At 43.0% G+C, this 26,513-nt stretch overlaps 1 protein-coding gene across 1 annotated transcript in view; it reads left to right on the forward strand.

Moving 5' to 3' along the window:
• The window catches only part of LOC148148247 (mediator of RNA polymerase II transcription subunit 12-like protein), a 120,256-nt gene that overhangs the window by 88,093 nt on the left and 5,650 nt on the right, over nucleotides 1–26,513 (forward strand). Inside the window, exon 7 of the mRNA XM_087993928.1 lies at nucleotides 21,320–21,430. Within this exon, the coding sequence (XP_087850054.1) occupies nucleotides 21,320–21,430 (111 nt within the window). The remainder of the gene's footprint in view (nucleotides 1–21,319; nucleotides 21,431–26,513) is intronic.

Here is a 26,513-nt window from a genome sequence, read left to right on the forward strand (position 1 = left end):
TTCTGATCCTATTTCATAAAAATAAAAGGCAACTGATGCTGGCTGTTGGGCAGTGTATTTTTCTGTTTTTTGGTTGATCGATTTATTTAATTTTGTTTATTTTACCACTGTGTATTGTATCAATGACTTCATTCCCACATCAATTATTCACCCACTTGAATTCCTTCTCCATCTCTTCAGGAAGCAATACAACAGTCTTATAAATGCTCCTCTAAGCTTCAGTTCCCTAGACTTCACATATGTTGGCCTAAACACGCTTTCTGGCACACATGGGTGACTGTGTGGAGTTTGCACATTTCCCGTGTCTGCACATTTTCCTCCTGGTGCTCTAGTTTCCTCCCACAGTCCAAAGGTGTGCAGGTTAGGTGAATTGGCCATGGGAAATTGCCCATAGTGCCCAGGACTGTGCAGGCTAGGTGGATTAACCATGGGAAATACAGGATTACAAGGATAGGGTACCGGGTGGGTCTAGATGGGATGTTCGTCAGAGGGTCATTGTGGACTCGATGGGCTGAATGGCCGCCGTCCTCACTATAGAGATTCTGTGATTATAAAGTGCCTTTATCCATTCTTCAAATACCTTTTTGGTATGGGAAAGACAGCATGAACATTGACCATCTCTAACTTTGCTTTAGGCTTACAAATTCTGTGTTGTGGATCATTTGAAAACAGACTCTTACCCCGATGTAGGAGATCAAGGTATCAAGTCCCATTCCTGAGACCTGAGCATAGAGATCTAGGCTGCCTCTTGCAGTGCTGAAGGAGTGCTTCATTGTTGGAGGTGCTATCTTGCAGATTAGATCTTAACCTGAGATTGAGTCTAGTTTCTCGGGCGGATGCACGTTTGAAGAAAAGCAGAAGAAATAACTTCCCTGGTCTCTTGGCTGTTGCATCTCACTGTGGTTGTGCACTGGAAATCAAGTCTCGTTGTTCCTGTAGTCATTACAAAGATTAAAGAGTTTATAAATATGAGTTAAATCCATCAATTTACCTGATTTTCAGACCTAGGCTGACAAAGCACAGACCAGGTTGCTGTCCTTGAGAAGAAATAAAATTAATTGCAAATAAGTAAATCCTAGCTACTGGTAAACAATTATGAACTATATAAACTCCTGTAGTTAAAACTCTGAACCTGTTATAAAACTCATTCTAAGTGATGTGGAGGAGTTGGTGTTGAACAAATTTAAAAACCTCACAGCACCAGGTTATAGTCCAACAGGTTTTACTTGGTAGCACTATCTTTCATAGTGTCGTTCCTCCTTCAGGTGATTGTGGAGTAGAACTTTAAGACACAGAACTTCTAACAAAAATTCTGTGTCTTATGGTCCTATTCCATAACCATTTGAAGAAGGAGCGGCGCTCCCAAAGCTAATGCTTCCAAATAAACCTGTTGGACTATAAGCTGGTGTTGTGTGATTTTTAACTGCATCCTAAATGCGCAGAGAGGCACAAGATAACAGGTATTGTGTGTGGAGGAAAAAGCTGAGAAGGCAGTTCAATGGTCCCTGTACACTGGATTTGCTAGGGTGATCCTTTTGCTGCTCAGAATGTTGCTCCTTGATTTCCTTTCTCCATTTGCTTCCAAGAGGCAAGGAGTGACTGGTTCACAACTTGCAAAGTTGCTAATGTAGATATACTGGTGGGGGAAATAAACTGGCTTTCTTCCAGTTTGATTTTTGTTTTACTGCGGAGAAAAAAGACAGCACTATGGCGTCTCGATGGATTCTGACCAAACATTCAAACTCAGAAGCTGTTCTGCTTGGGAGCTAATCACCTTGTTGGCAGGCAGGAAGTTTTTGTCATTGACAACTGGACACTATATTTCACAGATCAATCAGCTTCCTGTCGCTAGCTGAATCTCATTTTGTACATACCCACAGGCTTCTGCTTGTCTGTTACCTCCCCCACTACTTGAACAAATAGCAATATCAACTGCACTTGCCATGAGTGACATGGTAATCTGCTTTTAAAAAAGTGCAATAATCCTTCCACAATCCTTGGTTTTTAAAATAACCCTTTTTCCATTTCAATCTCAATCGAAAGAAAAGAGAAACAGTCTTTATATGGACAATACTTGCCTTACATTTGGTTATTATCACTGATGTTTGAGGTATTTTTGTACACAAATTGCCAGAGTGTGTTGTGTTTTGAATAGTTACTGTTCATTGTGAGAGATTTACTCCAGTGCATTATCTTGTGCAAGTAGTAGACATTTGTCCATGATGAAGAACTGAAGTGATGGGTGTACACTGCAATATTTACTGGAAAATGATTCTGCTCATCATTCAGAATCAGTTTGACAATATGCATGGTTTTAACCATTGTACTAGGGTGGTTTGTACATGGAATAAACTGCTAGAGGAAGTGGTAGATGCGGGTACAGTTACAACATTTAAAAGGCATTTGGACAGGCACATGAATAGGAAAGATTTAGAGGGATATGGGCCAAACTCAGGCAAGTGGGACTAGTTTAGTTTGGGAAACATGATTGCCGTGGACAAGTTGGACTGAAGGGTCTGTTTCCATGCTGTATGACTCTATTTTGTGAGGGAGGAAGGAGCTAGATGTTGGAGTGATGGTGTGTTTTTGTAAGGGAGCCTGCATTGTGCAAATAACTGAGGTTATTTTAATTGCAAATATGATTTTATTTATCGTCACTGCCTTTTATGTTGGCTAGAGTCACAATCCGTAACCAAACCATGGCAACGCAGCTTGCTGAGCTGGTGTATTTTGCACTGGATTGAGGAGGAGTGGAAAGTAGAGCAATTACTCAACAAGCTTTGGAAATACAAGTTCAAATCTCTACTTTCAAAGGGCATGTACAGTCTCTCAGCTGTGTAATGTTCAGGAGTCAACTTCAGGAGAGGAAAGAAAAGTTTTCTGACAAGAATTGAACTTAGGCAAAATACAATGAAGCCAGTATAGCAGCAATTTCTGATTTAAAACTTTTGGACCATACTCAGTTCCATTGACTTCAGTCGAACTGAATATCTCACACTTGACACATCATCGGCAGCAAATGCACTTCTGTCTGTTTTACATGCGACCCGGTGGCATGGTGGCTCAATGGTTAGCACTGCTGCCTCACGGACCTGGGTTTGATTCCAACCTTGGGTGACTGTGCAAACTCCACACAGACATTCTCCCCGTGTCCATGTGGGTTTCCTCTGGGTGCTCCAGTTTCCTCCCACAGTCCAAAGACGTACAGGTTAGGGTGGGTTGGCCACGCTAAATTGCCCATAGTGTCCAGGGATGTGCAGGCTGAGTGCATTAGCCATGGGGTTTGCAGGGTTACAGGGATAGGGTAGGGCAGTGGGTCGAGGTGGGATGCTGTGGACTCGATGGGCCAGATGGCCTGCTTCCACACTGTAGGGATTCTATGATCTATGACGCACCCCATTTTCCCAGCTCCCCTCTTGGTCTTTAGCTCTGTTACATAGAAGTTGATCATTGTGGAAGTAAACATGACCAACAAATTCAGGAGGCAGCAGGATAAATATTTGAAAGAGGGAGGGAATTTCTTTGGGTCTTGAGACTGAGATAATAGACAATAGGTGCAGGAGTAGGCTATTCTGCCCTTCGAGCCTGCACCATCATTTAATATGATCATGGCTGATCATCCTTAATCAGTATCCTGTTCCTGCCTTATCTCCATAACCCTTGATTCCACTATCCTGGAGAGCTCTATCCAACTCTTAATGAATTCAGAGACTCGGCCTCCACTGCCCTCTGCGGCAGAGCATTCCACACAGCCACCACTCTCTGGGTGAAGAAGCTTCTCCTCATCTCTGTCCTAAATGATCTACCCCGTATTTTTAAGCTGTGTCCTCTGGTTCAGCAGTCAATCATCAGCGGAAACATGTTTCCTGCCTCCAGAGTGTCCAATCCTTTAATAATCTTATGTCTCAATCAGATGCCCTCTCAGTCTTCTAAACTCAAGGGTATACAAGCCCAGTCACTCTAGTCTTTCAGCGTAAGGTAGTCCCGATATTCCAGGAATTGACCTCGTGAACCTACGCTGCATTCCTTCAATAGCCAGAATGTCTTTCCTCAAATTTGGAGACCAGAACTGCACACAATACTCCAGGTGTGGTCTCACCAGGGCCCTGTACAGCTGTAAGAACCTCTTTGCTTCTCTACTCAATCCCTCTTGTTATGAAGGCCAGCACGCTATTAGCCTTCTTCACTATCTGCTGTACCTGCATGCTTACCTTCATTGACTGGTGTACAAGAACACCCAGATCTCTTTATACTGCCCCTTTACCTAAATTGATTCCATTTAGGTAGTAATCTGCCTTCCTGTTCTTGCCACCAAAGTGATAACCATACATTTATCCACATTAAACTGCATCTGCCATGCATCTGACCACTCACCTAATCTTTGAGGAGAAAGTGAGGTCTGCAGATGCTGGAGATCAGAGCTGGAAATGTGTTGCTGGAAAAGCGCAGCAGGTCAGGCAGCATCCAGGGAACAGGAGAATCGACGTTTCGGGCATAAGCCCTTCTTGGCTTATGCCCGAAACGTCGATTCTCCTGTTCCCTGGATGCTGCCTGACCTGCTGCGCTTTTCCAGCAACACATTCCCACTCACCTAATCTGTCCAGGTCACCCTGTAATCTCCTAACATCCTCATCACATTTCACCCTGCCACCCAGCTTAGTATTATCAGCAAATTTGCTAATGTTTTTACTAATATCATCTTCTATATCATTAATATATATTGTAAAAAGCTGCGGTCCCAGCACGGATCCCTGCGGTACCCCACTGGTCACTGCCTGCCATTCCGAAATGGAGCCGTTTATCACTACCCTTTGTTTCCTGTCAGCCAACCAACTTTCAATCCAAGTTAGTACTTTACCCCCAATACCATGTGCCCTAATTTTGCTCACTAACCTCCTATGTGGCACTTTATCAAAAGCTTTCTGAAAGTCCAGGTACACTACATCTACTGGATCTCCCTCATCCATCTTCATAGTTACATCCTCAAAAAATTCCAGAAAACTAGTCAATCATGATTTCCCCTTCAGAAATCCATGCTGCCTCTGACCTATCCTGTTACTACTATCCAGATGTGTTGTAATTTCATCCTTTATCATAGACTCCAGCATTTTCCCCACCACTGAGGTCAGACTAACTGGTCTATAATTTCCTACTTTCTCTCTCCAACCTTTCTTAAAAAGTGGTACAACATTAGCCACCCTCCAATCCGTAGGAACTGATCCTGAATCTATCGAACTCTGGAAAATAATCACCAACGCATCCACGATTTCTCGAGCCTCCTCCTTCAGTACCCTGGGATGTAGACCATCAGGCCCCGGGGACTTATCAACCTTCAGACCTAACAGTCTCTCCAACACCAATTCCTGGCAAATATAAATTCCTTTTAGTTCAGGTCCTTCAGCCACTGTTACCTCAGGGAGATTGCTTGTGTCTTCCCCAGTGAAGACAGATCTGAAGTACCAATTCAATTCTTCTGCCATTTCTTTGTTCCCCGTAATATATTCCCCTGTTTCTGTCTTCAAGGGCCCAATTTTAGTCTTAACCATTTTTTTGCCTTTCACATACCTAAAAAAAGCTTTAACTATCCTCCCTTATTGCCAGTTTACCTTCGTACCTCATTTTTTCTCTGCGTATTTCCTTCTTAGTAATCCTCTGTTCTTTAAAAGCTTCCCAGTCCTCAGTTTTCCCACTTATCTTTGCTATGGTATACATTTTCCCTTTTAACTTTATGTTTCTTAACTTCCCTCGTCAGCCACGGCCACCCATGCCTCCTCCTCGGATCTTTTTTCCTTTTTGGAATGAACTGATTCTGCATTTTACACACTATTCCTCCACTGTCATCCTGCTAAGGTATTGCACCATTGAACTTTGGCCAGCTCCTCCCTCATAGCTCCATAGTTCCCTTTATTCAACTGAAATAAAGTCACTTCCGACTGTACCCTCTCCCTCTCAAATTGCAGATTGAAGCTTATTGTATTATGGTCACTTCTTGCCAATGGCTCCTTCACTTTGAGGTCCCTGATCAATTCTGGTTTGTTGCACAATACCAGATCCAGAATTGCCTTCTCCCTGTAATGGAATGTAATATTCCTCTTTTTAAAAAAAAACTGTGTACCTCCCAGAGTGGCTTTAATTCTGAGGGTCCAAAAAGTACAAACTAGACACATGATCAGAAAAAGAAACTAAAATGTAGATGATGGTTTTAAAAAAAACAAATTGCTGGAGAAGCTCAGCAGATCTGGCAGCATCTGTGGAGAGAAAGCAGAGTTGAGGTTTTGAAACCATTGACCCTTCATTTCTGGACAGAACTGCTTTTGCTTCAGAATTTGAACATCATCAGTTCTTTGTTTTATTGTAGAGGATGGTAGTTTTCTTTGGAAGGAAAAGGAGGAAATTACTTAAAGCTTTCTGACTTGACAGAAATTCTTTCTTTGGGTGAAGTTTTAAAGAGAGCCGGTTTTCCTGAAGAGTTGACTCTTAGTTATTTGTGGGTTTGTTTGCAATTGAGTGGTCTGTTGAAAGTTGCATCTGATGTCAATGTTGTGAAAGGAGCCTGCTTTTCCACAATCAACATTGTGCATAACACATTATCCTTTGAACCAAGATCTAAATTTTAAGGTGACCATCTTAAAATTGAGGCTTTGGTCAAGAAAAAGGAGGAGGCATAAAGTGGGTATAGACAACATGGATTGAGTAAATCCCTCGAAGAATATAGTGGTAGAAGGAGTAAAGTTATGAGGGAAATCAGGAGGGCGTAAAGGGGGCAGAGCTTCGGCCAAGAGGGTTAAGGAGAATCCAAAGGAATTCTTTAAATACATTAAGGGTAAAAGAGTAACTAGGGAGAGAAGAGGCTACCTTGCTGATCTTTAAGGAATCCTATGTGTGGAGCCACAGGAGATGGGGGAGATCCTCAAAGAATATTTAATGACAGTGTTTACTGTGGAAAAGGACATAGAAGCTAGGGAACTTGGGGAAATAAATACTCCTGTTTTGAAAGGAGTTCATATTACAGAAAAGGAACTGCTTGAGGTCTTAAAATGCATAGAGATAATAAATCCCCAGGACCTGAGCAGGTGCATTCCAGAACTTTGTGGGAAGGTAGGGAAGAGATTGCTGGGCCCCTTGCTGAAATATTTGTATCATGGACAGCCACTGGTGAGGTGCCAGAAGACTTAGAGGTTGGCTAATGTGGTGTCACTATTTAAGAAAAGCTGTAAGGAAAATCCAGGGAACTATAGACCGATGAGCCTAATGCCAGTGGTGGGTAACTTGTTGGAGGGGATTCTGAAGGACAGGATTTACGTGTAATTAGGGATAGTCAATGTGGCTTTGTGTGTGGGAAATTGTATCTCACTAGCTTGATTGAAGTTTTTGAAGAGGTAACAAAAACGATTGAAGGCAGAGTGATAGACGTTACTGGTACAGACTTTAGCAAAGCATTCAACAAGGTTCCATAGGGAGCTAGCCAGTTGGATACAAAATTGGCTTTAAGGTAGGAGATATCGGGTGGTGGTGGAGGGTTGATTTTTGGACTGGAGGCCTGTGACCAGTGGTATACCACAAGGATCTATGAGGATCCACTGCTTTTCTTTATTTATATAATGATGTGAATGTAGGTTAGTAAGTTTGCAGATGACACCAAAATAGATTGTGTAGTGGACTGTGACGAAGATTGTCAAAGTACAATGGGACTTTGATCTGATGGGCTGAGGAGTGGCAGGTGGAGTTCAATTTAAGTAAATGTGAGGTGTTGCATTTTGGTTAGGAGGGCACAGACTTGTAAACTTGTCTTGGGTTTCAGCCGAATACTGTCATAGAGTCAAACAGCTTAGAAACAGGTCCTTCAGTCCATGATGTCTGGGGCAACCAACAAATGCTGGGGTGGCACAGTGGCTCAGTGGTTAGCACTGCTGCTTCAGCACCAGGATCCCAGGTTCGATTCCTGTCTCGAGCGACTGTCTGTGTGGAGTTTGCACATTCTCCCCGATTCTGCGTGACTTTTCTCTGGGTGCTCCGGTTTCCTCCCACAATCCAAAGATGTGCAGGTCAGGTGAATTGGCTATGCTAAATTGCCCATAGTGCTAGTTGCATTAGTCTGAGTGAAATGGGTCTGGGTGGGTTACTCTTCGGAGGGTCAGTGTGGACTTGGGCACTGTAGGGAATCTAATCTAATCAAACACCAAACTACACTAATTCACCTGCACTTGGTCCATAGCCTACAATGCCCTGGTACATTAAGTGCTCATCCAGATGCTTGTTAGTGTTGTGAGAGTCCCTGCCTCCACCACCCTCTCAGGCAGCATGCTCCATATTCCAAACACCCTCTAGGTGAAAAATTCTTTCTCAGATCTCCTCTAAACCACTTGCTGCTTGCCTCAACCTTGTGCCCTCTAGTCATAGACATACCTGCCATGGGGAAAAAATTCTCATGATTTACTTTGTCTATGCCTTTTATAATTTTGTATACCTCAATCATACCCCTCCACCCCAAAATTGTGAACAGACCTGAGATGGTGTCCAGGGAGGAAAGTGATGTCAATAGGAATGGCATGGAATATGTTTTATGTAGGAGAAGGGGATCAGGAATGATACTTTAGGAAAACGAACCAAAGTCATTGGTTTTGCTTGTCACTACAGCACATCAATAGAGGCAATGTAACTGTTTTTGTGGAGCTTTTATGAATGGTTAAAAATAAATTTACATGTTGTGGGGGGCATGGAGTGGCGATAAAGCTAGATGAAATAGATACATTCAGCAAGCAGCATGAGGGAGGTGAGTCCTGGGCAGTGCGAGGGGAAGTGAATTCTGGAGCAGCTGAGTGCTGGTGCGGAACAGGATTGTCTGAAGCGGTCAGTAAGACCATGTGCTGAACTGCTACTGTTTCAAATCCTTTTACAGAACTGTAATGCTAATCCTTTAATTATGTTATATGTATCTTATTATTAGCTTATTTTTAACACTAAGTAATGCTACTACTTTTCCTTTTATTCCTGTTTGTGTCTAAGATCTATACCTAAGTACTTGTACCTAAGATGGCACCATTAGAGGCAGCCATTGTAAAACCTTTATACTCCTATACTTCTGTCCTGGAGTACACGTGACAATAAAGGATATTCCATTGTGCAAGAACAATACAAGCTTAAATATGCCGACTCGCACTCAACATTTGAGCAGGGGGCAACATTCAATACACAAGCCTTTATGCTCCCTTTTGCCAAGCTGCAGCATCTTTACGGCGATAGTACTGCAGATGCTGGGGATTAGAGCCAAGAGTGTGGTGCTGGAAAAGCACAGCAGGTCAGGCAGCATCTGAGGAGCAGGAGAATCGAGGTTTTGGGCATAAGCCTGATGAAGGGCTTATGCCTGAAATGTCAATTTTCCTGCTCCTTGGATGCTGCCTGACCTGCTGTGCTTTTCCAGCACCACACTCTTGGCTGCAGCATCTTTAACTTTCACTGCCACTTCCCCTTGCAGCTCATTTCCTTTCTGCCTCAAGATCTCTTGAGACCAATGCCCATTGGCCAGTATGATGATGTCAGGCAAGAGGCTGGAAGAACACAGCAAGCCAGGCAGCATTGGGGGGATGGAGAAGTCAACATTTCTGATGTAACCTTTCTTCAGGACTCTGGGGTGGGTGTAGGGGGAGCTTTAGATAAGAGGGTGGTGAAGTGGGGATAGATGAAGACAGGTAGAGAGTACGCCAGGTTTGTGTGATGTACAGCACAGGTAAAAGCAGAGAAAAGAACTGTTTGTGTCTATCGTGGTCTGTCTGTGACGGGAAACACGTCGTTCTCCAGCCTAATCATCGGATAATGATCCAAGCAGATTGTCATTTAGCTCAACTTGGTTGATCCATTTGGCAAAACATTTTGGAATTTTTAATCCCTCAGATGGTACATGTGGTTTATGCCACTTCACTTCTTTATACTTTGTTGATTGCTGTTTCTGCAAGCATAATTGTCCTAAAGGTGCTCTTTTTACTAGCTTTAATCTGTGTCCCTTTGTCCTATTTCTTGGAATTTAGTTTAATGTAATTAACTTGATTATGATGTATAACTAATATGTGTGAACTGCATCAGATCACCTCTTGGATATCAGAAAGATGTTGTGAAACTTGAAAGGGTTCAGAAAAGATGTACAAGGATGTTGCCAGGGTTGGAGAATTTGAGCGACAGGGAGAGGCTGAACAGGCTGGGGCTGTTTTCCCTGGAGCGTCAGAGGCTGAGAAGTGACCTTATAGAGGTTTACAAAATTATGCAGGGCATGGATAGGGAAATAGGCAAATCTTTTCCCTGGGGTCGGGGAGTCCAGAACTAGAGGGCATAAGTTTAGGGTGAAAGGGGAAAGATATAAAAGAGACCTAAGGGGCAACTTTTTCATGCAGAGGGTGGTACAGGGTATGGAATGAGCAGCCAGAGGAAATGGTGGAGGCTGGTACAATTGCAACATTTAAAAGGCATTTGGATGGGTATATGAATAGGAAGGGTTTGGAGGGATATGGGCGGGGTGCTGGCAGGTGGGTTGGGATATCTGGTCAGCATGGGCGGTTGGACCGAAGGATCTGTTTCCATGCTGTTCATCTCTATGACTTTATGACTCTTAGTATTTCTGCTAAGAAAAAAAAATCTCAAAAACTTAAAATTGTTACGGTACAGAAGAAGGCATTCAGTCCAGTGTGCATGCATAGATTCTATTCCTTAGTGTCAATCTCCTGCCATTGAGGAGATTGAATAGTTTAGGCTTATACTCTCTCTGGAATTTAGAAGAATGACGGGAGATCACATTGATCTATTCGAGATGATAAAAGGTGAGGATAAAGTAGATGTAGAGTGGATACTTCCTGTTATGGGGCATTCTGGGACGAGAGATATAGTCCTAAGTTAAGGGGAAGCAAATTTAAAACAGAGTTGAAGAGAAACTACTTCTCCCAAAGGGTTGTGAATCTGTGTAATTTGCTACCTCAAAGTGCAGTGGATGGCTAGGACAGTGAGTAAATTTAAGGAGGAGTTTGACAGATTTTTAATTGGTAATGGGTTGAACAGTTATGGGGAGAAAGCAGGAAAATGGGTCTGAGGAGCATATCAGCCATGATCAAATGGCGGTGCAGACTTGATGGGTCGAATGGCTGAATTCTACTCCTATATCTTAACTTATTTTCCCTTATCCCAGCACAGCATTTCTATCTAAATAAAATCCAATGCTCTCTTGAATGCCTCCATTAAACCTACCATGACCACATTTCCAGACACATTTTTTAGATTCTCTAGTTTTCTTCTTCTGTTACTAAGGTTCACTCATTTCTCTGTATTGTCTCCAACAAATGAGGTCTTAGAGACTGGAGTTTTCAAGCTGCAGTCTGACCAGAGCATTAAAATTTCGATGTGATTTCTAACTCCATATCAGAATCGTGGTATACACTTGTTTCTGAGAAAGGAAAGCTGCTCTTTTTCTGTCTGCTGTCTGTGTTTAATTACATAAGCCTCTGTATACTTCATAACAGTATTGTATTTTAATTCAAACGTTCAGGGGATGCTGATGTAACTGGCAAGGCCATTTATTGTGCATTCCTCTTTGCTGTGGGAAAGATGTCGGTGAGCTGCCTTCTCTTGATCTGTTACAGTCCATATTGTAAATTTAAGTAGAGATTATGTTCCAATGACAGTGAAGGGACAGTGGTGTAGTTCCAAGTCAGAGCAGTCCCTCGGGATGGTGAAGAGCTTTCAGATGATGGTGGTGTTCCCATGTACCTGGTCCTGTTGTCCTTTTGCGTGGTTGAGATGGTGGAATTCAGGAGTATTGTTGAAAGAGACTTGAGTTGCTGCAGTGTATCTTGTTTTCAGAAAGTGTGAGAGCAACGTCACTCACACTTATTAATACAGCTTTGCTTCTCTGCACGATACAGGCTTGTGTGTATATGAACAAGTGTAAATCATCAGTCACTGCATCCAAAATACAAAAGAGAAGCAGCAATTGGGATTTCATTACCGGCACCTTTTCAGATGAAAAAATATCAGTGCTCCAGTTTTTTGTCAGACCAACCAAGCATCTTGCTTGGTTAATGAACCAGTTTGTGTAAACTGTGGACTCAAGATGGTCTTGGTACTTGCAGAACAGTAAAGATGATGTTGATTGCTTTTAAAAACTGGATCTTCATTTAGCATGTATGTCCTACTAGGATTAGGTAAAGTAACAAAACCTTGCAATAATCCTCTGGAGTTTGGAGTCACATCTACCCCAATTAAATTTTTCAACATTACAAGCTATTAATTTATTTTCTTCACATTTTATAGCCATCACATTTAGAGTTGAGTTTTAAGAACTTCTGGGCATTGGAAACGATGTAATATTGGATTGAGATGATGTTTACTGTTGAGAGAGGGTTACTTATAATTTTGTGCAACTTGGATAATATATGACCATCCTAACACCTTAATGGGTATTCCCTTACAGAATATGGCACAGAGGGTAAAATGGATTCCGACTGATAATAACTGGCATGACTATCATGCTGTCGCTGACCCAGATAAACTCTGATGTGTGTGGGAGATGTTTTGTATTTGTACCACGATGGGTTAAAACAACTGTGGGGCAGTTCTGTTTGCCCATTGCATTTGGCAGTATCTCCCAAACTTCATGCTCTCTGCCACCTAGTGCAATAGGCCCATAGAAACACACATCACCTCCACTTTGTATTTCTGTTCCTTCATTGAGTGTAACTCCTGAAAAACCATTTGTGTCATCACTGTCTGAGCATATTCCCCAAATGGACTGCAGCTATTTGGGAAGAAAGTCCAACAGTGTCACCTCAAGATCACCTTGGTTGGGTTATAAGTGCTGATTTTCCTAGTAATGCTCACATTTCCAGACATTTTATATAACAAACATTTTATACTGCAAACCTGACTTTGACACCGTATAATTTAATATGAGGGGCATTAATGATGTAGATGAGTGTCGATCCAATTAGGGTGGATTACAGGAATTAAGTGTGAGTAATGCTCTCGGCGTCAAGTGGCTGCTGATAATTTTCACCTTTATTCACCTCCACTTGATAACAAAGCATATCTGCAGTCAAAAGCTGAAGGTTATCATTGTGACTTCCTTTGTATAATTGATTCTTCCTTTCTTAACAGTGCTGGAATTTGTCCCAGCTATGTAAATGGATAGATTAAATAACAGTGGGAGTTCTGCCACGTTACAGAGCCACTTCATGTAGAAGCTGTTCTACAGCATAAAAGAAGATGTCAGTGCAAGTCAGTTGGAAACTCTCAGCTGTTGAACAAATGGGACTTGGAGGAGGAGCCTTGGCTTCAGTTCCTCTTTTCGATTCTGAACCATTAGCAAAGAATTATTATTAACACTTTCTGTTGGCCTCTCTCTCTCCTCCACCTCTCTGATGATTTGTTTTACATCATGTTTGTTGAAACAGTGCTTTGTTTTTTTTAGTGCAATGGGGCAAGGTTGATTTGTTGGAGAGTGTTCAACCATTTAAACATAAGCATCTTTGAGCAATATTGCCACTTGATTTGTGTATCCTCTGGTTAGGTTTGCTCAGGATTTGGACCTTTGCTCCACTCCCAGGCCCATACTATTCAGCCTTTTTAAATTAAAGTATTCAGAAACCATGAATGGAAATAACCTGTTTGTTTCTTTTTTCTCTGTCTCCCTATAACTGTGCTTTAGAATATTAGTAGCAAAGTCATTAAAATGTTTGTAAGTTTAGGGGTAATGTCCCTTTTGAGTAATTCAGTGACCTAGCAGAACAGCTTTGGGGAGATGGGTTCAGATCTCACATAGGACTTGGTGGAATTTAAATTCAATTAAGAAAATCGAGATGTAAGCTGGTATCAGCAATGTTGATTACCAAACCATCATTGATTGCCAAAAAAAAACCTAATCTGGTTAATTCAGGCAGTGACTGGCATCACAGGACCCAGTGCTGCTCCTGGCCTGGACCCCCAGGCTTTAGTTTTATAAGAGATTGCAAGGTCAGAGATCCACAGGCCCACAGAAGGAACAATATGGGGAATCAAGTACTGCTGTGCAATATTCATTGCAGATTGGTAAATGCCATGTTCATTCATTGCTTTGAATGAAATGCATGATCATAGCCTATCTGTTAACAATGTATCCAGTGGAGGTTAACCCTACATTAGAAATGGGATGGATGGGAGCCTGACCGGGGTTCTTAACGAGGGCATGGTGACCCCAACCCACCTTGAGATCTAGGCACTGGTTATTGAGCCCTTTCCTCCCCACATAGGACCCTGGGACCCCAATATCTACTATGTGACTATGTGTGAGATCGGCCCCTGTTAATGTGATTAACAGTTAACTATTGTATAGCCTAAACGATTCATTTCTAGGACAATTAGGGATAAGCAATAGGTGCTCACTCTTTATCAGTGAAACTCCCATCTAATTTCCAACCAAAGGGTTAACTTCCATTGGATAGATGTGCTAACAGATTAGCTATGATCATGCATTTCATTCAATTCAATGAAAGAACATTGCATCTGCCAATATGCAGTGAATTTTGCATTGCACAGTTTTGGAGTCCCATATGCTTAAAATTGGGCCTGTGGAGTTCTGACCTTTCAATCTTTCTTAAAAGTAAAACAGGAAAGATAATTTGTATGCTTCTGATTCTGAGGCAACAGTGGAATAATTTTGTCCCTCTGAAGTCTGTGGCTGTGAATCACACAAGGACATGGACTACATTTTTTAAGCTTGTGATCCTGTCAGTATAAAACATGACCTAATTCAGCATTAGAGGTTGATCTGTGATTTATTGACCCAATGAGGGGAAAGTTAGGGAAGTATCCATGTGCAAGCGAAATCAGATTGGTTTAGCAGAGAGTTTGCCTGTAATAAACTCCAAGGAATTGTATTGACTCTATCCTGGGCTTTTTGAGTGCTTTCTTTTGTTCCATAAAATGAGTTTAAATTCAGTTCTATTCAGCCAGATGGTTGAAAGTTGTGTATTACTGCTGTTTGTGCTAATTTCTACCATAGTAATCCATTGCAGTAACAATCAAGAATCTTTTTGCCCCAACAAGTGATAGCATTGAGAACGCTCAGAGAATAATTGACACCAGGAAGCTTATGTTATGAAAAATATGAATTAAATATTTAGGAAATCTATATTTAAGAAAAGTCTTCTCCACCTGTAATCGCTCAGGTCAGCCCCAGCATCCTCCTCACTAGCATAGATGTTCACCTTGTTTTCCTGCACCAAGCCTTTGGGCATGTATGGACATGTCTTATTATTGGTGGCTTGCCCCTTTAACAGTAGGGAGGCAGAGAAACGATTTTGCACCTTTGCCCACTGGATTGAGGTCTGAAGTGTGGCAGCCCATTGTTGATGGACTTGAATATCCAATCGGAAATGCGAACATTGATGTTGACATAATAGCATAACTATGGAAAATATCCTTACCTTAGTATTTGTCACCCTTGCTGTGTTGCTTACCCTTTCTCTCCTGCTGTGTTCCCTTGGTCTCAACCATCCTAAGGCAGACAACAAGGATATTTTATTTTCCTTTTGCCATCTCTTTCTGCACCCCCATCACCATGATTGGAGGAGAAGAAGATGACAGAAAAAGGAATTGATGGAGCCAACTGTCTAGAATCCTGCCCCTTCCTTTCCTTTCGCCCTTCCTTTCCTTTCGCCCTTCCTTTCCTTTCGCCCTTCCTTTCCTTTCGCCCTTCCTTTCCTTTCGCCCTTCCTTTCCTTTCGCCCTTCCTTTCCTTTCGCCCTTCCTTTCCTTTCGCCCTTCCTTTCCTTTCGCCCTTCCTTTCCTTTCGCCCTTCCTTTCCTTTCGCCCTTCCTTTCCTTTCGCCCTTCCTTTCCTTTCGCCCTTCCTTTCCTTTCGCCCTTCCTTTCCTTTCGCCCTTCCTTTCCTTTCGCCCTTCCTTTCCTTTCGCCCTTCCTTTCCTTTCGCCCTTCCTTTCCTTTCGCCCTTCCTTTCCTTTCGCCCTTCCTTTCCTTTCGCCCTTCCTTTCCTTTCGCCCTTCCTTTCCTTTCGCCCTTCCTTTCCTTTCGCCCTTCCTTTCCTTTCGCCCTTCCTTTCCTTTCGCCCTTCCTTTCCTTTCGCCCTTCCTTTCCTTTCGCCCTTCCTTTCCTTTCGCCCTTCCTTTCCTTTCGCCCTTCCTTTCCTTTCGCCCTTCCTTTCCTTTCGCCCTTCCTTTCCTTTCGCCCTTCCTTTCCTTTCGCCCTTCCTTTCCTTTCGCCCTTCCTTTCCTTTCGCCCTTCCTTTCCTTTCGCCCTTCCTTTCCTTTCGCCCTTCCTTTCCTTTCGCCCTTCCTTTCCTTTCGCCCTTCCTTTCCTTTCGCCCTTCCTTTCCTTTCGCCCTTCCTTTCCTTTCGCCCTTCCTTTCCTTTCGCCCTTCCTTTCCTTTCGCCCTTCCTTTCCTTTCGCCCTTCCTTTCCTTTCGCCCTTCCTTTCCTTTCGCCCTTCCTTTCCTTTCGCCCTTCCTTTCCTTTCGCCCTTCCTTTCCTTTCGCCCTTCCTTTCCTTTCGCCCTTCCTTTCCTTTCGCCCTTCCTTTCCTTTCGCCCTTCCTTTCCTTTCGCCCTTCCTTTCCTTTCGCCCTTCCTTTCCTTTCGCCCTTCCTTTCCTTTCGCCCTTCCTTTCCTTTCGCCCTTCCTTTCCTTTCGCCCTTCCTTTCCTTTCGCCCTTCCTTTCCTTTCGCCCTTCCTTTCCTTTCGCCCTTCCTTTCCTTTCGCCCTTCCTTTCCTTTCGCCCTTCCTTTCCTTTCGCCCTTCCTTTCCTTTCGCCCTTCCTTTCCTTTCGCCCTTCCTTTCCTTTCGCCCTTCCTTTCCTTTCGCCCTTCCTTTCCTTTCGCCCTTCCTTTCCTTTCGCCCTTCCTTTCCTTTCGCCCTTCCTTTCCTTTCGCCCTTCCTTTCCTTTCGCCCTTCCTTTCCTTTCGCCCTTCCTTTCCTTTCGCCCTTCCTTTCCTTTCGCCCTTCCTTTCCTTTCGCCCTTCCTTTCCTTTCGCCCTTCCTTTCCTTTCGCCCTTCCTTTCCTTTCGCCCTTCCTTTCCTTTCGCCCTTCCTTTCCTTTCGCCCTTCCTTTCCTTTCGCCCTTCCTTTCCTTTCGCCCTTCCTTTCCTTTCTCAATGCTCTCTACATTTATGCAATATCTCTTGTTGCAGTATTTGCTGTAGTATTCCCCTGTCAACCTAGTAGTTGGGATTATACTTCCTCTGAACCTGCGAGCAGCCTTATATTAATGGCAATACTTAGAATGTCCTATGTCTTGATGCAACTGTCCCCTCAAAATACATTTAAAGTTTCAATATACAGACTCCTTTGTAAAATGGTTTGCAACTGACTTCTTATATCCTATTTAGGACATTTTTCAGTGAATAACAAGAGCATGCAATGTATTGCCTGGAAGTTTGGTGGAGGCAGGTTCAATTGAAGCATTCCAGAGGACATTGGGTGATTATTTGGTTAGAAATGGTGTGCATGGATATGGGGAAAGTACTAGATAGTAGAACTGGGCTGAATGTCATCTCTGTGCCTTAAAACAATATTCTATTCTATTCTATTCTATAAGATCACAGGACCCAGGATCAGAAATTCGGCCATTCAGCCCATCGAGTCTGCTCCGCCATTCAATCATGGCTGATAAGTTTCTCAACTCCATTCTCCCGCTTTCTCCCCATAACCCTTGATCTCTTTGATACTCAAGAACCTATCTATCTCAGTCTTAAATATACTCAAATTCTATTCTATTAAAACTTAAGTGATTAAACAGTTCAGTTACTTCTTCCCAAACTATCCCCATTCCCTAACACCATGTTTAATCAGGAACCTCCCAATTGTTACCTTAAACGTACTTAATGACTGAGCTTTCACAGCCCTCAGGGACAGGGAGTTCCAAAGATTCACCATCGTCTGAGCGAAGAATAATTGAAAATAGGTTATCGAGTCATATGGCATAGAAATGAGCCCTTCATGTCAATGCCCACTGACAAGCACCAAACTACATGGCAGGAGTGAGAGATTGGAGTTGGTAACAAGTGAGTAAGGTTGTGTAATCCATTCCTGGTTTATTGTCTGTTGTTGATCAGGTTGATTTAGTTGATAAGGTTCACAATGGCAGGCAAACTTGGCCACGTGGAATGCCCCTCCTGCGATATGTGGGAATTCAGGAACACTTCCAGTCTCCATGGCAACTCCATATGCAGGAAGTGTGTTCAGCTAGAACTCCTGATTTACCGCTTGGAGCACCTGGAGCTGTAGCTGGACTCCCTATGGACCATCCATGAGGCTGCGAATTAGAATTAGAATTCCTATAGTGTGGAACAACATATCTGCACAAACCTTCTAAAGAGTAACCCACCCAGACCCATTGCCTACTAGTAACCTACACTATGGGCAATTCACCTAACCTGCACATCTTTGGATTGTAGGAGGAAACCGGAGCACCCGGAGGAAACCTATGCAGACTCTGGGAGAATGTGCAAACGCCATACAGATAGTCACCCGAAGCTGGAATGGAACCCGGGTCCCCGGTGTTGTGAGGCAGCAGTGCTAACCACTGAGCCACCGCGCTGTCCAGTGTCCTGGATAGCACATTTAGCAAGCTGGTCACACCATCAGTAAGAACTACATAGACAGAGAAGAGTTAGGTAACCACCAGGAAGATGTGTAAGCGTAGGCAGGCTGTGCAGGAGAGCTTGTAACCATTCCCCCCTCAAACAGGGTATACAGTTTTGGATACTGTTGGGGGATGGCCTCTTGTGAAAGCAGTTGCACTGCATCTGGCAGCGTTGTACACCCAGGGAGGGTGAAAGTGTAGAACGCTGGGGGAGACGGGGAAGGAAATTGCTGGGGCCTTATACAAAATATTTGTATCCTCTTTCATTACAGGTGAGATTCCAGAGGACTGGAAAATAGCCGACGTTGTCCTTTAAGAAGGGTGACAGGGATAATCCGAGAAATTACAGCCTTGTCTCAGTAGCAGGGAAATTATTGGAGAAGATTCTTAGGGATAACATTTACTCACATTTCGAAAAGCACGGACTTATTGGTTATAGGCAGAATGGCTTAGTGCAGGGCATGTCGTGTCTCTCAAACTTGATTTGAAGTTATTGAGAAATTGAGGGAAAAGTGGTGGATGTTGTCTGTATGGGTTTTCGTAAGGCCTTTCATGAGGTACAAATGTTGAAGTCACATGGGGTCTGAGATGAACTACTATGATAGATACAGAACTAAATAGAGTGTGGTGGTGAAAAGGTGTTTTTCTGACTGGAGATCTGTGAGTAGTGGTGTTCTGCAGGGACCAGTTCTGGAACCCCTGTTGTTTGTAATATATACAAGTGGCATGGTGGCTCAGTGGTTAGCACTGCTGCCTCACAGCACCAAGGTCCCTGGTTCAATTCCAGCCTCGGGCGATGTCTGTGTGGAGTTTGCATGTTCTCTCTGTGTCTGTGTGGGTTTCCTCCCACAGTCCAAAGATGTGGTCAGATGAGTTGGCCATGCTAAATTGCCCATAGTGATAGGTAAATTAGTCAGAGGGAAATGGGCCTGGGCGGGTTACTCTTCAGAGCGTCGGTGTGGACTTGTTAGGCTGAAGGGAATCTAATCTAATCTAAATGATTTGGAGGAGAATATAGGTGGTTTGACTTAGTTTGCAGATGACGCACAAAGATTGGGGGAGCTGCGGATAGTCTTCGAAATTTCAGAAAACCTAGGTCCAGTTTGCCCAAGTCCTCTTCATAGGACTGTACTGACATCTCGCCAACGAGTCAAGTGAACCTTCATTGCATTTCTTCTGGCAATAATATCTTTCTTGAGTTAAGACCAAAATTGCATACAGTATTCCAGGTGCAGTCCAACCAAACATGAATTGCAAGGTGTTTTCTGATATCTTCTTTGTATTTAAAAGAAAGGTCATGCAACATCTTTGTGTTTGTAGTGACTTGGTTTCAAATCTAAAATACATCATCAAGTGCTACATCATTTAAGTGTATCAACTCTACTTTTCCAAACCTGTTGAAATCACTCAATAAGAAAAAGCAAAGAACTGTTGGATGTGGGAAATCTGAAACAAAAACAGAAATTATTGGAGAAGCTCAGCAGATCTTGCAGCACCCATAGTGAGGGAAGCAGAGTTGACATCTATGACTTTGCCAGTTCTGCTTAAAGATAACTGGAATTGAGGCATTGTCTCTGCTTCTCTCAGAATACTGAATGGACTCTCAAATTCTTAACATTCATCTGGACCTGTGTTTTTGTTTTTGCCGCTGTTTACCTATTATTTACTATCTATGCTACTTAACTCTGTGATTTGCCTGTATTGCTCGCAAGACAAAGCTTTTCACGATGCCTCTGTACACGTGACAACAAATTCAATCCAATTCGATCTGATCCGATCCATGCTGCCAGACCTGCTGAGGTGATGATGTGGAGATGCCGGTGTTGGACTGGGGTGTACAAAGTTAAAAATCGCACAACACCAGGTTATAGTCCAACAGGTTTCATTGGAAGCACACTAGCTTTCGGAGCGACGCTCCTTCATCAGGTGACTGTGGAGGACACAATTGTAAGGCACAGAATTTATAGCAAAAATTTACAGTGTGATGTAACTGAAATTATACATTGAATAATACCTTGATTGTCTGTTGAGGTTCTCCAGCAATTTCTATTTTTGTTTCAGATTTCCAGTATCTGCAGTTCTTTGCATTTTGCTTTGTTCTATTGACCTCAGCACCAGTGAGTGGATTTACTTCTTTTCGTTCCAAGACTGGTATTCTAACTTTCAAGGTCGCACTTGCTTTACAACTCTTGCAAACGTCTCCTTGCCAATGTCGACAGTTCAAGAAGTACCCATCTCAACAAGAATGTGTAACTGGGTGCTAATTAATCTGTGTTTGCATCAAATGACAGTCTGGTTGTCTTGTTGCTCCTGCCAAGGCTATCAGTTAAATTCAACAGCTTAAGATGCACCTATAATTTTTTTTCTTCAAACAACATTGCTAAGGAGGACAGTTATTAAATTTGTCATCAGAAAGGTTTGATCTTAGGTTATTAATATTGCTACATTTTCATTTCCATAATGTTTTTGTATACTTCTCTTCTGAGAAACTGTTATATCACGCTTGGCATTGAGCAATGCTCTGCGATAAATCTTTTGTAGTTTAGTGATTGTTAATACGCTCAACAGTACTGCAGGAAAAATTCTTTCAGGCATTAGAAATGTTGGGATCACGGTTGGTTGGCTTTCCAGAAAAGGGTATATGTTGATTTACTGACTGAAGAACAAGGAAAAGAAACTCGCTTTAACTAGTTTGCATGTCATGTTGTAGGATGGGATGTTGGAGAGACACGAATATTTAACCTGGATTCTGGATGTGCTGGAAAAGGTCAGACCGGCAGATGACGAACTCCTTAAGATGCTGTTGCCATTGATGCTTCAGGTCAGTAAAATAAATATTTATCCTTTGTCTCTTTTAATGAAAGATTCCACACATACAATTGTTGTTTGAAGAATAGTACATATGAATTGCAGTTGTCCGAGAGAATAGAATCCAACAGTGTGGAATCTGGACATTCAGCCTATCAGGTCCACACTGATCCTCTGAAGAGCATCCCATCTGGATCAAGCTCCCAACTCTCTCTCTGTAACCCTGCATTTCCCATGGCTAATCCATCTAGCCTGCATATCCCGGAACACTATGGGTAATTTAGCATGGCCAATCCACCCTAAACTGCACATCTCTGGACTGTGGGAGGAAACCACAGCACCTGGAGGAAACCCACACAGACAGTCGCCCCAGGCTGGAATTGAACCTGGGTTCCTGGTGTTGTGAGGCAGCAGTGCTCACTAATGAGCCACTCTCCTACCCTGTTAATGTCTGTCTTCAAATGATGCAAATTCATTGATACTTACACTTCTACTATAGAAGGATAACTTTTTGACAACCTCTTCAGGGGTTTCACCCCCTTCGATCCTGCAATATTTAATCCAACTCCAAGATTACCTCCATGCTGTAGTCTATAGACCTATTCACTCAACAGTGGGTTGCTATTGTGGGTTTGCATAGGCCTTTCACATCTGGGATTGAATCCAGCACAATGCGTAGGATTGAAAACTTCTTCTCCAAAGTCATAGAGATATACAACATGGAAACAGACCCTTCGGTCTAACTCATCCATGCTGACCAGATATTCCAACCTAATCTAGTCCCATTTGCCAGCACTTGGCCCATATCCCTCTAAACCCTTCCTATTTATATACCTATCCAGATGCCTTTTAAAAGTTGTAATTGTACCAGCCTCCACCTCTTCCTCCATACGTGCACCACCCTCTATATGAAAAAGTTGCCCCTCAGGTCCCTTTTAAATCTTTCCCCACTCGCCCTGAACCTATGTCGTCTAGTTCTGGACTCCTCCACGCCAGGGAAAAGACCTTGTCTATTTATCCTACCCATGCCCCTCATGATTTTATAGATCTCTATAAGGTCACCCCTCAGCCTCCGACGCTCCAGGGAAAACAGCCCCAGCCTGTTCAGCCTCTCCCTATAGCTCAACCCTGGCAACATCGTTGTAAATCATTTCTGAACCCTTTCAAGTTTCACAACATCCTTCTGATAGGAAGGAAACCAGAATTGCACGCAATATTCCAAAAGCGGCCTAACAAATGTCCTGTACAGCCGCAACATGACCTCCCAACTCCAATACTCTATGCTCTGACCGATAAAGGAAAGCATACCAAATGCCACGTTCACCATCCTATCTACCTGTGACTCTACTTTCAAGGAGCTATGAGCCTGCACTCCAACGTCTCTTTCTCCAGCAACACTCCATAGGATCTTGCCATTAAGTGTGCAAGTCCTGCTCTGATTTGCTTTTCCAAAATGCAGCACCTCTCATTTATCTAAATTAAACTCCATCTGCCACTCCTTAGCCCATTGGTCCATCTGGTCAAGATCCTGTTATGGTCTGAGGGTACCTTCTTTGCTGTCCACTACACCTCCAATTTTGGTGTCATCTGAAAACTTACTAACTATATACCGCCTATGTTCACATTCAAATCATTTATATAAATGTCGAAAAGTAGTGGACCCAGCACACCACTGGTATCAGGCCTCCAGTCTGAAAAACAACCGTCCAACACCATCCTCTGTCTTCTATCTTGGGTCAGTTCTGTATCCAAATGGCTAGTTCTCCTTGCATTCCATGAGATCTAACCTTGCTAACCAGTCTCCCATGGGGAACCTTGTTGAATGCCTTACTGAAGTCCAAATAGATCACATCTACTACTCTGCCCTCATCAATCCTCTTTGTTACTTCTTCAAAAAACTCCACTTGAAGATTTCGGTTCTATATCAGCTGAGTTTGGAAGTTTACTTTGATTGTAGTTTGGAATTAATTACCAATCTGTTCCTCATTTATCAATGGCTGAGAGTCTTACCGGGGGGGGGTGGGGGGGCGGGGTGTGTGTGGGGTGTCACGTAGGTGATTAGTCTTGGAAATTGATGTTCTTTGAAGTACCACATGCTCTTGTTAGGAAAGAGTGGAATACTGTATGCTCAAAAATCCAGTGCTGTTCTGATCTGAGAGTGATGGCTGCAGCAGCTAATGAGTTCCATTTCCCAGTAGTGACAACCTTGACCTTTTGATGAGCTGAAAATAACGAGACAAGTCTTTAATTTTGAGCTATTGCTTTGTGTTCTTTTGGAATCCTTTGTTGGGTACTTGCATAATGATTATTTATAAATTGACACAGGCCCAACTTGGAGGTGTAGAGCCGGTATCTCACAGAATCATAACAGTGTGGAAGTAGGCCTTTTGGCCCATTGAATCCACGCTGATCCTCCGAAGAGCATCCCATCCCCAAAAAGGCATTTCCCATGGCTAATCCACCTAACCTGCACGTCTTTGGACTGTGGGAGGAAACCGAAGCACCCGAAGGAAACCCACGCAGACATGGGGAGAATGCGCACACTCCATCCAAGAGTGGAATTGCAGCTGGGTCCCTGATACTGAGGCAGTAGTGCTAACCACTGTTGCCACCATTGTAGACTCCATTATCATTCATTCAATTACAAAAGGATACACTTAGGCCTATAGAGAACTTACTGATGGGCAAACACCGATAGAAGGTAAACCATGAAAAGTTGCGAGACATCTCCAAGACTTAGGTTGGGAGTGTGATGGAATATGCTCTACTTTCCCAGATAAGTGCAGCTCCAGTAGTTTTTGAAGCTTTCACCATTATCCAGGACAAAGTTGCCCACTTGAGTGACACTCATCCAACACCTTAAATGTTCACTTCTTCCATCACTGATGTGAGATGGGGACAGGGGAGGTGGCATTCAGTTTAAAAGAGTAGATGCAACCTTATTATATGTCAGGCCGTGTACTGTGCCTATCCTAAGCTCTTTGATGGGGACAGGGTTGAAGAAGTTTTAACTTTCAGTTTACAAGGGTAAAAGCAGGCCCTTTGGTCCATCATGTCTATTCTGACCAATGAACACCAAGCTACACTAATCTCGTTTACCTGCACTTGGTCCGTTCCTGATGAAGGGCTTATGCCTGAAACATCGATTCTCCTGCTTCTCAGATGCTGCCTGATTGGCTGTGCTTTTACAGCATCACTCTTGTCGACTCTGATCCCCACTTTCTCCACAGCCTACTGTGGCCTGGCATTTCAAGTGCTCATCCAGATGCTGCTCAAATGTTGTTAGAGGACTTGCCTCCACTACTCCCCTAGGCATATGTTCCAATTTATTACCACCCTCTGGGGGAAATATTTTTCCTCAGGTCGTCTCTAATCTTCTTAGTCCTTGCCTTAAACCTGCGCTCTCTGGTCTTAGACAGGTATGCCATGGCAAAAAGATTCTCACAATCTACATTGTCTGTGCCTCTCACAATATTGTATCCCTCAATCAGATTCCCTCCTCAGCCTCAAGTGTTCAATGCAAACAAACCTAACATATCCAGTTTCTTCTCATAACTGAGACTTTTCATCTCAGGCAACATTCTGGTGAACAAAAACAGAAATTGCTGGAAAACCTCAGCAGGTTTGGCAGCATCTTAGGACAGAAATCGGAGTTAACATTTCTCGGATCCAGTGACCTTCCTTCAGAACATCCTGGTGAACCTGCTCTGCACCCTCTCCAGTACAATTATGTCCTTCTGAAAGTGTGGTGACCAGGACTGCACACCGTATCCCATTTGTGGCCCAACCAATGCTTTACAAGTTGTAACAAGACTTCCTTGCTCCTATATTCTATGCCCTGGCTAATGAAGGGAAGCATCCCATGTGCTTTCTTCACCACCATGTCTATCTGTGCTGACAGCTTCAGGGATATATGCACTCGTACACTAAGGTGTAGGGATCTACCATTCATTATGTATGTCCTTTCCTTATTAGGCCCCCCACAGTACATCACCTCATACATATAAGAATTAAGGTCTATCTGACATTGCTCTGCCCAATTTATCAGCTGATCAACATCGAACTGTAGCCTGAGCCAATCCTACTCACTATCAACTGCACCCCCAATTTTCATGTCATCTGCACATTTTCAAAATGTACTTTCTACTTTCACACCCAAGTTGTTAATGTACATAACAAACATTAAGAGTCCCAGCACCGTTCCCTGTGATGCACTACTGGGTACAGGCTTTCAATCGCAAAAGCAACCCTCCATCATCGCCCTTTGCCTCCCATTTGTGAGTTCGTTTTGGATCCATTTTGCCAGCTTGCCTTCGATCCCATGAGGTCTGTCTTGTTGGAACAACCTTCCATGTGGGACCTTGTCAAAGGCCTTTCTGAAGTCCATGTAAACTACACCAATTGTACTATCCTCATCAATATATTTAGTCACTTTCTCAAAAACCTCAATTAAATTAGTCAGACAGAAACTGTGCTTCGATTCCAATCAGTCTCTGCCTTTCCAATTATTGATTAATCCTATATGTTGAACTTTTTCCAATAACTTCCCTGCCACTGGCATCAGACTGGTCTATAATTACCTGGTTATCCATACTGCCCTTCTTAGGAACATTAGCTATCCTCCAGTATTCCGGCACGTCACCAGTGGTCAGTAAACTACTAAATATATCCACCAGGACCCCAGCAATCTCCTCCCTTGCCTTCCATAGCAGCCTGAAATGCATCTCATCAGGCTGTGGAGATTTATGCATCTGTACACCCACCCTTACTTATCAAGAATCAGTCAACTTCTACCTTACAAATATTCAATTACTCTGCTTCTATTAGCTTCTGAGGAAAAGAGTTCCAAAATGTTTTCACAATCCTCTGTGAGAAATAAAAATCTCCTCATCTCTGTCTTAAGTAGATCGCCCCTTATTTTTAAATTGTGAGATGTAGTTCTCCATTTTTCTCTCTTTCCTTCCGCATATACCTGTTTAGATTCCTCAGGACCTTGTGTTTTGAGTTGCCTCTCACTCTCTCTTAAACTCCAATGGATACAAGTCTAGCTTGTCCACATTCACGTGAAATTGCCATGTAAATATGGTGGCTATAAG

This window comes from Chiloscyllium plagiosum, unplaced genomic scaffold, assembly GCF_037043375.1.
Source record: "Chiloscyllium plagiosum isolate Xiang-an unplaced genomic scaffold, Cpla_swu_hap1 HiC_scaffold_13, whole genome shotgun sequence".
NCBI classification, from domain to species: domain Eukaryota; kingdom Metazoa; phylum Chordata; class Chondrichthyes; order Orectolobiformes; family Hemiscylliidae; genus Chiloscyllium; species Chiloscyllium plagiosum.